The sequence below is a fragment of the Macaca fascicularis genome, chromosome 20, assembly GCF_037993035.2.
Source record: "Macaca fascicularis isolate 582-1 chromosome 20, T2T-MFA8v1.1".
Lineage (NCBI taxonomy): Eukaryota > Metazoa > Chordata > Mammalia > Primates > Cercopithecidae > Macaca > Macaca fascicularis.
Window position 1 is genome coordinate 62,517,251 of NC_088394.1, and position 13,902 is coordinate 62,531,152.

At 51.6% G+C, this 13,902-nt stretch overlaps 1 protein-coding gene across 5 annotated transcripts in view; it reads right to left on the reverse strand.

Moving 5' to 3' along the window:
- Nucleotides 1-13,902, reverse strand: part of TK2 (thymidine kinase 2) — a 42,904-nt gene that overhangs the window by 3,258 nt on the left and 25,744 nt on the right. For 4 of the 5 annotated variants that reach the window (XR_001487416.4, XM_065537084.2, XM_015442719.4 and 1 more), the window contains exons 7-9: nucleotides 4,035-4,123; nucleotides 3,390-3,469; nucleotides 1,064-1,144 (exon numbers count right to left, since the gene is read on the reverse strand). Coding sequence is in view for 4 of the 5 variants with exons in the window: in XM_065537084.2 (XP_065393156.1) it covers nucleotides 1,064-1,144; nucleotides 3,390-3,469; nucleotides 4,035-4,123 (250 nt within the window). In the remaining variant the exon portion in view is untranslated. The remainder of the gene's footprint in view (nucleotides 1-1,063; nucleotides 1,145-3,389; nucleotides 3,470-4,034; nucleotides 4,124-13,902) is intronic. The other variant, XM_074027245.1, reaches the window with a different exon arrangement.

The window sequence follows — 13,902 nt, forward strand, 5'->3', positions numbered from 1 at the left end:
TAGTCCCAGCTACTCGGGAGGCTGAGGCAAGAGAATCACTTGAACCCAGGTGGCAGAGGTTGCAGCAAGCCGAGACTATCACTGCATTCCAGCCCGGGCAACAGAGCGAGACTCTGTCTCAAAAACAAACAAACAAAAAACTACTACAGTAATATCTCACTTTTCAGAACCTCACTGCTTACAAGAGCCATGAGCAGAAGTGTTTGAGCCCAAACAGATGCTCCTATGGCCACGCACAAAAGCTGATGCATAGCCCTGCCTCACAGTCCATCAAACATTGTTCCTATAGCCATGCACAAAAGCTTGCACACAGCCCTGCCTCACAGCCCATCCCATGTTGTATATGTAACCATCTTAGGTTCCCTCCAATCAAGACTCAGAGGGACTCCAGACTCCGCATTTCTTGGGAGCATCTGGGCCACTGTGCATTTGTGTGAGTAAAGAAATCTGGAAACAGCAAACTGGAAAACAAGGACGGGGAAGTGAGGAAATGCTGACAGGGGCAGATACATCAATATCAGTCAGAAATGATACATGGCAGCAAGAGAAAGGAGGGTTACTGTAAAAAGTAAACACAGGAATGCAGAGACATTAGTGGGTAGGACAGACAGTTCCACACCTCAGCACTTCCTAAGGGCATCACCGTGTGGCAGCCCAGACCAGACACTGACATTCCTTCTGATGACCTGAGTCACCAAACAAAGGTGAAATGAGGTTCTGTGTCATCCACGGAAGAAGGAAGGTCACATCAGAGGAACCACCATCCCAAATGGTGAAAACTGAAACCCGGGTCTACAGTCTTCACTGAAGATGCTGGATCAGTGACAACCGCCAGGTGTGATGGCACTGACAGACTGCCTTCCCTTGGGTCTGGCCAACTCACTCTGAGACTCAGCCCAGAAACAGGGACTAGGAGAGAGAGGACCAGCCTTCCCACCTTCCTCCTTCCAAGTTGTCAAACTCTAAAGGACTGTGCCCTCCCCTGTCTGCAAGATGGCTGACATTCCCTGGGTCACTCCTCTTTCTAGAATAGTCTCGTACCCTGTAAGGGAGTCTTACTTACCAGAACAGGGGCTGCCACGGGGAAAAGGCTGCCTTTGATGAGCCACTCCTCATGGAGATGGTGAATTGCTTCCAGGTATTCCTGCCAGGGAAACATAAACAGTCTGTCGGGAGTGGGCAGGGCACACCCCGCCCACCAAGGGTCTCAAGCAGAGGGGGACAAAATAGTCAATGACCATAGGCAGTGACTCGGACAAAGCAACCCTGCAAGAGCAAACCTGGCTCAGGCAGACCGTGGCAGACGCAGCTGCACAATTGGTGGCCAGGTTGAGCAAAACGACAGCAGAAGTGTCACCAGCCACCCTGCTCTGCTCCACTGGGGGTTCATAGGCACAAACACTGGCCCTTCCTCTGGCGCCTGAATCAAAGCCAAGGCAAAAGGCAGGACCCACGCCTGCCTTCTCCCATTTACTGCCACTTCTGCAGCAGCAAGGCCTCAGTTCCTTCAGACAGGGGCCCAGCCCCAGGCAGCCTCTAAACCCTCCCCTCTGTCTTGCAACCAAGAGGACCATGACCCTCACCCCTTGCCCTTCTAGCCCCTCAACAACTCATAACCTATAGACCCTCGAGACTATAAAGACCGCCAGCTGCAGAAAGCCTGATGTGGTGGAGCCCAAGGAAAAAGGGGCACAGGCCCTCTCGAGCCATGGGGCCTACATATCGGGCAGAGCAGATACTCGTGCTCTCCCAGGCACAGAGTGGGATGGCTCCTCACACAGATTTCACTCGCCAACAGAGGCTCGCGTGTCAACTCTGCAGCTGCCTTTTCATCTGCTGCCCAGCTCTCCCTTGGCAACAGGAGCCAGATGTGTCCCATGGACTTGGTCAAACCCTTAAGACAATGGCTTAGATCACAACTTGGAGGGACCCCAGACTTGGGGAGCATCTGGGTCACTGCAGAGCTGCTGTGCCCATCACAGCACAGTCCAGCCTGGCCCCATTCCACCACACTCCATCTTCCTAGCATTCTTGTCTCCAAGATTTCAAAGGAGCTGCCCAGAGTGAAGCCCGGGCCTTCATAGCAGGAATGCATCGTGCTGGCACCAGGGAAAAAGAAGGCTGAGCAAGCCTTCAGGAGTTGGATAGGCCTCCCAGGGCCCCCAGTCCAGCCTATCCTGAGCTCAGAACCCCTGACGCCCCACTGAATGCTTGCCCAACTTCTGTCTCCCTCCAGAGGCAGCTTTTCACATGGGACATTCAGTTCAATACTAACTGAGCAACTACTAGGCACCAGGCCCCAAGGCACGTGCAGAGGACACAGAGAGAATAAGACCCAATCTTAAAAAGCCGATATTAATGAGGGATGGGGGAAAAAAGGTATAAACAAATAGTGTCAGTATACTGTCCTAAGGCCTGTGATCAAAGAAAGCCAGTGGGTGGGTTTGGGGGGGTTACAATGGAAGGAAGGTCAGGGGTGGCTTCCTGGAGAAGGTGACATCTGAGTAATACTTTAAAGTCAAAGGAAACAACTGTGCAAAGGCACATTTGCATAGCTCCACTGTGCGTGTAGATGTTTGTGTGTGGCCACAACTAGTTCCTTACAGCCACAGCATAGAAAGTAAGGAATGGAGGAAGATAATGCCAGAGAGGCAGTTGGGGCCGGGTCATAAGCCATATTACAAAGTGAGGACTGCATCCTAGCCAGTAGCAAGGCACTGAAGGGTTCTGGGCTGGGAAATTGCACGAGTGGTGATAAGTATTGGAAATATCAGCTGCGCAGCAGCCTGGAGGCTGGATTTTGAGGGAGATGTGAGGAATGAAGGACCAGGGCAAGAAGCACAGCCCGGGCCTGTACTGGCAGAGTCCCCATGAGAGTCAGTGTGGCCTGAGCAGAACTCAGAGGGGCATGGCATCTCTCCAGTGGGCAAGCACTACTGAGCATGAGCACTGCCTCCATGCTGGGCACTGCGCTGAGCACTAGGGATGCAGCAGTGCACAAGGGGGCTGGTCCTGTCCTCCTGGAACTCACATTCTAGGGAGGACCCAGAGAGCACAAGGCCAGGCAATCTTCAGGAGGCAGAAGAGACAAGCCCTGGTGCTGACAAGATGGGAAGGGGCAGGTGGGGAGGGGAGGGGAACACCTCCAAGCAGGAGGGTTGCCAAACCATGAGTCAGCGACCACAGGAAGCCAAGCAGATCTGGACATCCACGTGGGTCTCTGGCCAAACAGGAAGTCAGAGTTCACCCCCTGATACACTTGGTTCCTGTTTCTCTCTCTGCAGACAAGGGCACAATGATCTCATGGGGGTGGGGCTAGGAGAGGAAGCCGGGCGTGGACAGAGGTGGTTTCCCAGTTTGTCTTTAACCAAGCCGAAGAGGCCTCTTACCAGTGGAATGACCTTCTCCTCTTCCCTGCATCTCCTCTTTAACCTCTGGTAACAAGTCTCAGGATTGGTCCGAAGATAAACTGAGGTTAAAAGAATACGTGGCTCTCAGGACTCTGCTCATGGCTTGGAAGCGAAGCAGGCACACGGGCAAAGGCGGGAGGAAGGTCTGCACAGTTCAAGCAGGAGGCAGGGAGGGCCAGCTCTCGGCTTGACCACTGACCCTCGGCCCCGATTTTCATTCTCTTTCTGTGTCACCCGCCCCGTGGGGTCGTTTTGAGGCTGAATGGGATTCTGTTCATAGACAGAGCTCAGCACAGGCCTCACACCAAGCAGGTCTCAGTGAATGTTCAGGCTCTGTCCTTCCTGTTCTTTACCAACTAGAAAACCCATCAGATCACAGTGGATTTGGGTCTGAAAGTAGCGGAGGCAGGGAGGGAAGTTTAAAGAACAAAAGCCAAGGTTCTTCTCCATGACAGACCAGAAGCCCCAAATTCTGTCTGCCCTCAGGTAGAAGGCTGAACTCCTATGGGGAAGGAATTGCCGAGTGCCTCACCCATTGCCCCCAAGGGTTGGGGCCCAGCCAAGCACATCCTCAAGGGGCCCAGGAGAGAGACCAGAGGTGGAGGTGGGAGGGGTGCATCTCACCAATCAAATCAATGGACACGTCCATGTTCCTCAAGATCCAGTCAAACCATTCCGACAGAACTACATAGTCCACTTCTGGCATCTTCCCACTGCAATGAGAGTTGTAAGGGCTTATTCACCTAAAGGAAAGCTTCTGGGCTATGCAATTCCCCCAAAAGGATCTGGAGATGGCTCTCACTGAAAGGGAGTCAGCAAGGGTACCAGGGCACAAAGTGATCCATGCAATACTAGACATGCAGTGACAAGGACCCTAAGCATTCCCGACTTCCTGCTACCTGGGGGCAGCTTATGGTGCAATGCTGCAAGGGCCATGGCACAGAGTGATGGGAGAATTCACTTGGGATTGGAACTCTAAGCAGAGAAAGGGACTTTAAAGCTTGTGCCCTGAGAACAGAGACAGTGCTCAGGTTGGGCAATGAATCAGCAAACCAATTTCACTTTTAGAAATTTATTTTGTGGACCAGGGTGGTGGCTCATGCCTGTAATCCCAGCACTTTGGGAGGGTGAAGTGGGAGGATCGCTTGAGGCCAGATGTTCAAGACCTGCCTGGGCAACATGGAAAGACCCCCATCTCTACAAAAACTACAAAAAAATTAGCTAGGTGTGGTGGCACATGCCTATGGTCCCAGCTACTTGGGAGATTGAGGCAGGAGGATCACTCGAGCCCAGGGGTTCAAGGCTATAGTGGGTCATGATCATGCCACTGCACTCCAGCCTGGGCAACAGAGTGAGACCCCTGACTCTGACAAAACAAAAAATTTATTTTGTGAAAATAATCATGATGCTCACTGTTGCACTGTTTAAAACAATAAAAAACTAAATCTTGGTAAATCTATATAACAGAAAATTCATGCAGTAACTGAAGGATGATATTGTAAAATAACATTTAATGGCATGGAAAAATTTCAAATCTAATGTTCAGTGAAAGCAACATGATCTAAAACTGTGTATACCCCAACCACATTTCCAAAACTATTCACCAATGCATCTTGGAAAGGCAGGAAAGAAAAATATCAAAATGTAAACAGTGCTTTTCTCGAGCTGCAGGACTATGTGAGACTTTTATTCTTTATACCTTTTTGTATTTTCCAAATTTTAACAACACATTACTTCTCAAATCAGCAAATCAGCAGTGGGGGTTGGGGAGCATTACTACACATTCTATTTTTTATTTTTTTAAGACAGAATCTTACTCTGTCACCCAGGCTGGAGTGCAGTGGCGTGATCTCAGCTCACTGCTCGGTTCAAGCAATTCTCCTGCCTCAGCCTCCTGAGTAGCTGGGACTACAGGCGTGCACCACCATGCCAGGCTAATTTTTGTATTTTTAGTAGAGACAGAGTTTCACTATGTTGGCCAGGCCGGTCTCGAACTCCTGACCTCAAATGATCCACCTGTCTCAGCCTACCAAAGTGCTGGGATTACAGGCATGAGCCACTGCGCCCGGCCTACTACATATTTTAAATGTTAACTTTAAAAGAAAGACAAGAAGGCAAGAAAGTGGGAAGGAAGAACAAGCCCAGGGTGAAGGAGAAATCTGGCATCTATTCCTGGTATTTCTGTGGGTTTCCTGTGACCTGGGAGGAAATCAACAGGAAAGAGAGAGCAGGAATGGCCACGGCTGGAGGGCACAAGCCTATCAGCAGGCAGATGACCCTCACAGGCCTAGCAGAGGAATTCTCCCTTTAACATCCTCCATTCCACTAGTGGCTCCATGTGGGACCCGCTCAGAGCTGGGTTCAGCAAGACTGGCCATGGAGGAGTGACCATACCTGAGCCGTGTGCAATGGGAGGCTCCCAGGGGGAGGGGGTGAGGAGGGGCTGACTCCATCCCATGAGGGGATGAGGATGGAAGGAAGTAAGAGGCTGGAAAAGTGAGGCAGGAACTCTAGGAGGTCAAGGGCACAAGCAGCCCTGTCTTGGGGCCTAATAGCAAGGCATGACACCAACTGGGGAGGGACATTCTCCCCTAGTCTATGAGACCACCCCCATGTTCTCAGCAGAGAAGAGCATTTGACAGAGGAGCAGGACAGTGGACGGAGAACAGCAGGGGGGCCTGAGCAGACTGCAGCACAGAGGCCAGGGCAGACCAACCTGTGGGACTGCCAGGACTCCCAGCTGCGTGGGGGAGGGGAGGCGGGCGGAGTGGGAAGGAAATCCTGCAGCATTAGAGAGGGGATTCCCAGTCAACAAAACTCAGGCACTATAAGTTCAGGTGACGACTTTGTGCCCACAGGCTGCCTCCCTGCCTCCTCTCCACTTACCTCCTTAAAAGTAGCCTATTCTTTATTCAGGGTCCATCCACAGACCCAAGGGCTTCAGGGAAACCTGACCCACCCCAAGCTTCCAAGCCTTAGGGTAGGCACAATTGATCTAAGGGAAGTCGTCTGCCCTGGTTCCAGCAATGTGTTCGGGAAGCCAAGCTAAGTCAATCAGTGCAGGGCCTCCCCCAGACAGGGGCCCGATTTGGATTAGGCAGGCATGAGGGAGGTTTGCAGGGACTTACAGAAAAGATACTTCCGCACGCTTGGGGAAGAGCCACTAGCAAGACACCTGCCCTTACTCCAACCAGCGAGTGAGAAGCCCAATGCTGCCGCGACTACATTGTCCCCCTGAAAGAATCGCACTGAGGACACGAACAGGATGCAGAGCAGGAAAATGAAGAGAAACAAGGCCAGAGGCATCAAATTAAGCCATCTGTTGGGAGTTGACAACAACTCATTGTTCAGGCTACTCTGAGTTGGGTTTCAGTTAGTTCAGCTCTGAATATTTGACGTTCAAGAAACCAAACCACTCTCTTTTATTTTCCGTTTCTGGAAAAATTAGACTGAGAAAAAATCGGCTCCAAGAAAATGAGGATGTGCAATGAGGAAGCTGCTGATTAGCTTCTCCCCTACTCCAGCAAACTCACAGCTTGAGGGCACAGAAGAGGTGGCACCGAGGGGGTGGAGCCAGTTAGCAGCAATTGAGGAGAAGTTAAGCTGCCAATGGGACAGTCTCCCAAGTCTCCAAGGCTGGACTAACCGCCGGAGGACCTCATGTGTCTACAGAGTTCAAGGAAGACTGTCCAATCCCAGAGCTGGGAGGGTGCCCACAGATATGACCATGGAACTGAACCGCAGCTCAGAACACATGAAGCAGTGTTAACTAAAACCAAACCAACCACCACTGCAAAACGGTCACAGTGCATGGAGGTCCACACATGGAGACATGGGGAGGGGGTCACACCTGTGGGGGACTCTGGGACTGAGAGATTCTGGTGGCTCTGCCCCCGCCACAGCTCCCCTGGGAATCGGCTCCAGGTAGTCACAGGGGCCTCCCACTCCCACCCCCACCACAGTCAAACAAAAGGCTTCCCCCACAGGGTTGGTGCAGACTGAGGGCCAGCTTCTCCCTTCCCAATGTTCTTGGAAGGGGTCCTTGGTGGGGTGGCCTCCCGTGGGCAGGGTCAGTAGGCCAGACCTATCGAAAACCCTTCCATGACTGGAACTGTGTGCCGGAAGAGGCTGGGGGATCCAGGAGGACTGATTGACCAGTGGCTGAGCTGAGTGAGGAAACAGAAGCCTGATCTCCATGACTCCGAGGGACATGGGGCACGGCAGGCGCTATTCTAACTGTACTTCCTCCTAGGAACTCTGCCCAGCTCCTCCTGTGTCTGTCTCAAGCATGGGGCTCCCCACACCACCGACAAGACAAGCCATAGCCTTTATTTCTATAGAACACACAGAGAGTAATACCAAGCAAATCCAAGTCTGGCAAATCCAAGCACATGACTCAACAGTGGGCACGGGAGTCTCACCCCTCCCCTGACCCCAAGGGGGCAAAACCAAGGTCTTCGTCCACATGAATACATGAATCCTGCTGTTACATCAGCACAATTTCTTGCATCCTTCCTTGAGGCCCAGAGAGCCCCCAGTCTGTGCGGAATGGATTAGAAGAGCTCCCTTGTATACGTTATTTCCTTTTGTTTTCACAAGACCTTGTGAGGCTAGCTTCAGTCCCAATTTGTAGAAGAAACCTGAGGATCAGAGAAGTGAAGGCCAACTCTGTCTGAGCAGGGGTTCAAGCCTGGCTCTCCCTACCCCCAAACCCAAATGCTCTCCACTGCACCACCCGCCCGCCCCACTCTGTCAGCTGACCTGGATCAAATCCAGTCTCTCTCTAGCCTCAGCTGCAGGAATGCCACAGCTCTTAGGCCCATGACCCAGACAGAAGGCTTCAGTCTAGACAGGAGCTAGGAAGAGCCTAAGCCCCTAGGCCAATAAGCAGGGGAGGAGGCCCAGCCTGTGGTTCCAAACACCAGGTCTTTCTTAGTATCTCCAACCACCAGCCACAGGTGAGTCAGCATGTCATTTCCTCAGCTGGGCCCCACTCCACGCCCTCACTTCTGTTCTTAGAAAAGGACGACCAGGCAATCTTGTAAAACCTTTGCTTCCCATTACTGGGCCCACACAGTCACCTGCGTGGCCTCTTTGGCTACACGAATTTTGCTCACCACCTTCAGCTTTTCATGCTAGCCAGCTGCCCGCCCCTTACAAGTTCCCGTCTTTGGCCAGGCACAGTGGCTCACTGTGGCAGGCTGAGGCAGACGGATCACCTGAGGTTGGGAGTTTGAGACCAGCCTGACCAACATGGAGAAACCCCGTCTCTACTAAAAATACAAAATTAGCCGGGCGTGGTGGCACATGACTGTAATCCCAGCTACTCAGGAGGCTGAAGCAGGAGAATCGCTTGAACCCGGAGGTGGAGGTTGCAGTGAGCCGAGATTGCACCATTGCACTCCAGCCCGGGCAATAAGAGCAAAACTCCGACTCCAAAAAAAAAAAAAAAAAAGTTCCCATCTTTAAGGACACTGTGTAACTGGAATCTTCCTCTCCAGCAATTAACACAGCCCTCTCGAACCCCTGGTGGCATAACCGCACTTACATTCTGCACACCCCAACCTCGCCGGGGTACACAGTGCCAGAAGAGGCGGGTCTCTCCCCTGACGAGCTCTTCATTTGTTCACGGCCCAAAGAGCAAGAACACCTTTCAAGAAATTTTACTTTGAGGAGATGCAGGATTCCAACATGTGGGCTTTTCTGGGGACCTGAGCCTGCCGTACACCCTTCTATCCAGACCCCCACAGATCCCGAACCAAGGTTGCAAGAGTTTCTGAGAGGGAGAAAAAGACCAACTCGAGCACTGAAGGGGCAGTGGTAGTGTGCCCTCCCACCTTGTGAAGGGCTCCCCATCACGGCATTTTGGGAAGCCTTTTCCTAGAGCATCCCAGGAAATGAGGAAACACGAGCTCCCAGGCAGGAGCTGACGCCCCACATGCCACCGTGTGGTTCCCAGTACCCGGCTGAACTCCCTGCAGGTGGGAACCAAGACACCTTATTCTAGGTATGGGCAAAGGACCCAGCCAAACTCGGTTTTATGCTACATTTTGCATAGGTAGTAACAATGATAGTAATCTGCATTGGAGGAGCAGAAACCTCTAAAAACATCTACTTTGGCCAGGCACAGTGGCTCACACCTGTAATCCCAACACTTTGGGAGGCTGAGGTGGGCAGATCACTTGAGGTCAGGAGTTTGAGACCAGCCTGGCCAACACGGTGAAACCCCACCTCCACTAAAAACACAAAAATGAGCTGGGCATGGTGGTGGGCGCCTGTAATCCCAGCTACTTGGGAGGCTGAGGCAGGAGAATCGCTTGAATCTGAGAAGCAGAGGTTGCAGTGAGCTGAGATCGCACCACTGCACTCCAGCCTGAGCAACAGAGCAAGACTCCATCTCAAAAACAAACAAAAAACCCACATCTACTTTCTCAGTAATACTTCGTTGTGGATGACCACTGCATCGAGGGCAGCTGGAGTTGTCCGGAGAGTAGCCAAGCTCTGGTATTCCTTCCCTTCATCCTTTCTGTGGCTCTGGCTAAAAATACTTTTTACTTTGCCCTATGGCTGCCTGACTCTTGGCCTAGGAATAAGTTCAGAAACCTTAAAAACAAAGGTAACACAACATAGCCCCCAGCAACCCAAATATGAAGCAACAAAGGTGAAATTAAGAAACCACAGGCCAGGTGCAGGAAACAGGAAATCCTGCACCCCGCAGAACTTTTCACCATGGCCCCGAAGACAATCCTCAGGCCAGGGCTGTTGCTCTTATGACCCCCAAAGGTCCAGTGAAGCCCCAAGGAAGCCCACCTCACCGTCAGAACTCCAGGGGAAAAGGGTCGCAGCACAGGGATGGAGGGTGCCCTGTGGGCCACCTGGCTACCAGCCTTTTTTATTTATTAATTTATTTTTTAGACAAAGTCTCACTAAGTCACTTGTCACTTGGGCAGTGGCATGCTCATGGATCACTGCAGCCCTGACCTCCTGGGCTCAAGCAATCCTCCTGCCTCAGCCTCCTGAGTAGCTGGGACTACAGATGTGTACAACCAGGCCCAGCTAATTTTTATTTTTATTTTTTGTAGAGATGGGGGTCTTACTTTGTTGCCCAGGCTGGTCTCGAACTCCTGGCTTCAAGTGATCCTTCCCCTTCTGCCTCCCAAAGTGCTGGGATTACAAGCATAAGCCACTACACCTGGCCCTGCCACCTTTTTGTAAGGCCCATATTCCTCAAAGTGTGATCCCTGACCAGCAGGAGTGTGGTCCCACCCGGGCACCTGCTAGAAATGTGGCCTCTCGGGCCCCACCTCAGTGCTACTGAAGCGGAATCTACCCGTAAACAAGATGCACAGGTGATCGTGGGAGAAGCTTAGAGTAAGGCCTGTCTGGAAGAGGCAGAGTACCTCAGGGGCTAGTACCTCAGGATTCTCAGCTTTGGGGGCCCCAGTGGGCCCTGAAGCTTTTGGCCTTGAAGAGAGAAATCTAGATGCCTCCTGCCACTTCCTCATTTGCTGCTTGCCCCCACACAGCAGGGTTCAGAACACGTTCCCCTCCTGTGGTTAGTTCCTGCCCGATCAGGAAGGAGCACTGGCTTTGTAATCCTTTCTCAGTTCCGTATCTGCCCAATAGGGTCAACAACCAGACAACAAATGCAGCTCCTGTCCATGGGTCCCTGCCCTGTTCCTTAACCATGAGAGCGGACGCCCCAGTTTCCAGGGAACACATAAGCAGGTGCAGTTCACAAGTGAATCACGCCCTGGGAAGGTGTTTTGAATACCCCTACCCCTCTGTTCTCTGCCTCCTGGACTTAGGGACTCTGGGGTATGTGGCTGAGGGTGTGGGAACTCCAAGGCACATGCAAAGCATGGTGTTTAATACAGCATCCATTGTCCTCAATGATAAGTATGTAAATTATTATTTTTAGATACAAAACAAGAACATACTATGGAGGAAAATGCAAAATCCTAACGAATTCTAGGTTAAAACAGGAGACTCCAAGAAACTTCCAGGTTGTTGGCAGGTGGCTGCTTTGGACCACAGGGGCTGGGAGGATGAGTAAGCAGTGCTATGGGAAGCTTTCCTCTGCCTTCAGAGGATTTCCATGAAAGGGTCTGAGGAACACCACCTTTTCTCATCTCCCTAGAGACCATGGTGGATAGCCTGGCCCTCCGGGCAGCCACAGTGCTCCCAGCAGCCTCTGGAGTGCCCAAGGCCACATGCCCACTGACAGCTTTTGGCTTCAAGAGACCTCAGTGATGGGTCTCAAGGCCCCAACAAGGTCTTCAGGGGAATCTCAGCCCCCGGAAAGCCATATGAACTTAAAACAATTAGATCCCAAGAACAGAAAGAAAGACACTGTAAGTTTCTTCTGTGGTTCACTGTCCCACAGAAATCCTAACCACAGAGGCCATGCATTCTGGGAGGGCCGGGGAGAGACATAAATATAAAGTCATCAGGGCAGGAAAAGAGCTAAAAAAATTAAAAGCTACATTCTCTTCCTAAACCACCCACAAAACAGCTCCAGGCGAGGCCCATGTCATCCGGACCAATGCCATAACCATAGAGATTGGGAGATACAGAACTGACACATCAGAAATGTGATGACACAGGACCATGGGTGGGAGTTACCACCCATGGAGTTACAAAGCCTGTGGCCATCAGCAGGAACTGTGACCCGGGCCAGACAAAGACAAATGGCTCCTGAGGAAATCTACCTGGCGCTGGGTGGCCTATAGGTTTGGGGGTGGGACTCGGGAACTCACAAATTTAATAAAGACCAAGGTGGGCAAGGACCTGCAAAAGGGTCCTAAGACATGAAGGAGGCGGCAGGTCAAAAGGCTCTTCAAAGATGGAAGAGAGGAATCAGAGATGAGAGATGGGCTCAGAGAAATTTAGAAACTTGGTCTTCCTCATAAACAGAGCAAACTTCAGAGCCAGGATAGAACCCAGGCCCACCAAATGCCACACTCTATCCTCTCCCCTTAACCTCTGGCCATTCCATTCCAGATTACTAGCTTCAAAAAGAGCCATCAGGCCAAGCACAGCTGTAATCAGGCTCATGCCTGTAATCCCAGTACTTTGGGAAGCTGAGGCAGGAGGATCACTTGAGCCCAGGAGTTTTGAGACCAGCCTGGGCAACACAGGGAGACTCTGTCTCTACAAAAAATAAGAAATAAATTAACGAGAAATGGTGACATGTGCTGTAGTCCCAGCTATTCAGGAGGTTGAAGTGGGAGGATCTCTTGAGCCCAGGACATCAAGGCCACAGTGAGCCATGATCATGGCACTGCACTCCAGTCTGGGTGACAGAGCACGAGCCCATCTCAAAAAAAAAAAAAAAAAAAAAAAAAGCAATAAGAGTCACTGGGCCCACACAAAACAGGCCAAGCTGAATGTGATTCACAGACAGACACAGCCCCACTCTGTGAGGTTCACAGGTAATCCTACCCCACCGCCAAGATCTGTTCCTCGGGCTACAGTTCTTTTTTTGAGACAGAGTCTCACTCTGTTGCCCAGGCTGGCGTGCAGTGGTGTGATCTCGGCTCACTGCAACCTCCACCTTGGGCTACAGTTCTAATCAGAGCAGTACACTTCTAAGCAGAGCAGTACACAAACATAACAGGGGCTCCCTTCTGCTCTCGCTCTCCTCTGTCCTGCCTGTCCTCCCTCTGGCTGAGGTGCTAAAGAGCAGGAGCTGAGGGCAGAGGGCTGGATAAACCTAGCAGTGGACACCTGGAAACCCAGGCTGTCAGGTGAAAATGGGGCTCTAAGGTCAGGAATGCCACCTGCTGAGAGGGCAAGCTGCAGCCCACAAGAAAAGTCTGAGGTCAGGGGGCAAAGCCACAGCCAGGACTCACCTTGGCTGCCAGCCCCTGAGCCCACAGCATTGCTCTGATGTTCTGAGCAGAGGCTCTCATTTTGTGGGGGTGATACAGGCTCAAAAGTATGATCCATGGCAGCTCAGGGCTCCTAGGAGAAGCCTTTTTAGCGGCCCCTCAAATGAAAGGTACAAAACAGCAGGGGGCCAGAGCCTGGGGAACAAGTTGGGCTGGAGACCAAAGCACAGTCGCAGGTCCCCTCATCCAACAATAGCTAACAAGTATCAACCAGGAGCTCACTCTGTGCTGGGTCCACACTAGGCAAGGACACCAAACTTGGTGCCTGCCCTTAGGAGCTTATGGTCTCGTGTGGAGGGGCGGGGCAGGCAATAAACAATTAGACACATACTAAGTTGAACCACACAAAACTGCCATTTTTGTAGGTCATAATTGGTTAAATCATTTCATATGATTGCCTTAAATACTACAAAGAAAACTAACAGAAGGTAGTCATTAAGAATAACAAGGGGGCCAGGCACAGTGGCTCACACCTGTAAACCCAGCACTTTGGGAGGCCGAGGCAGAAGGATCACTTGAGCCCAGGAGTGCAAGACCAACCTGGGCAACATGATGAAATCCTGTCTCTACTAAAAATACAAAAAAAAATAGCCAGGCGT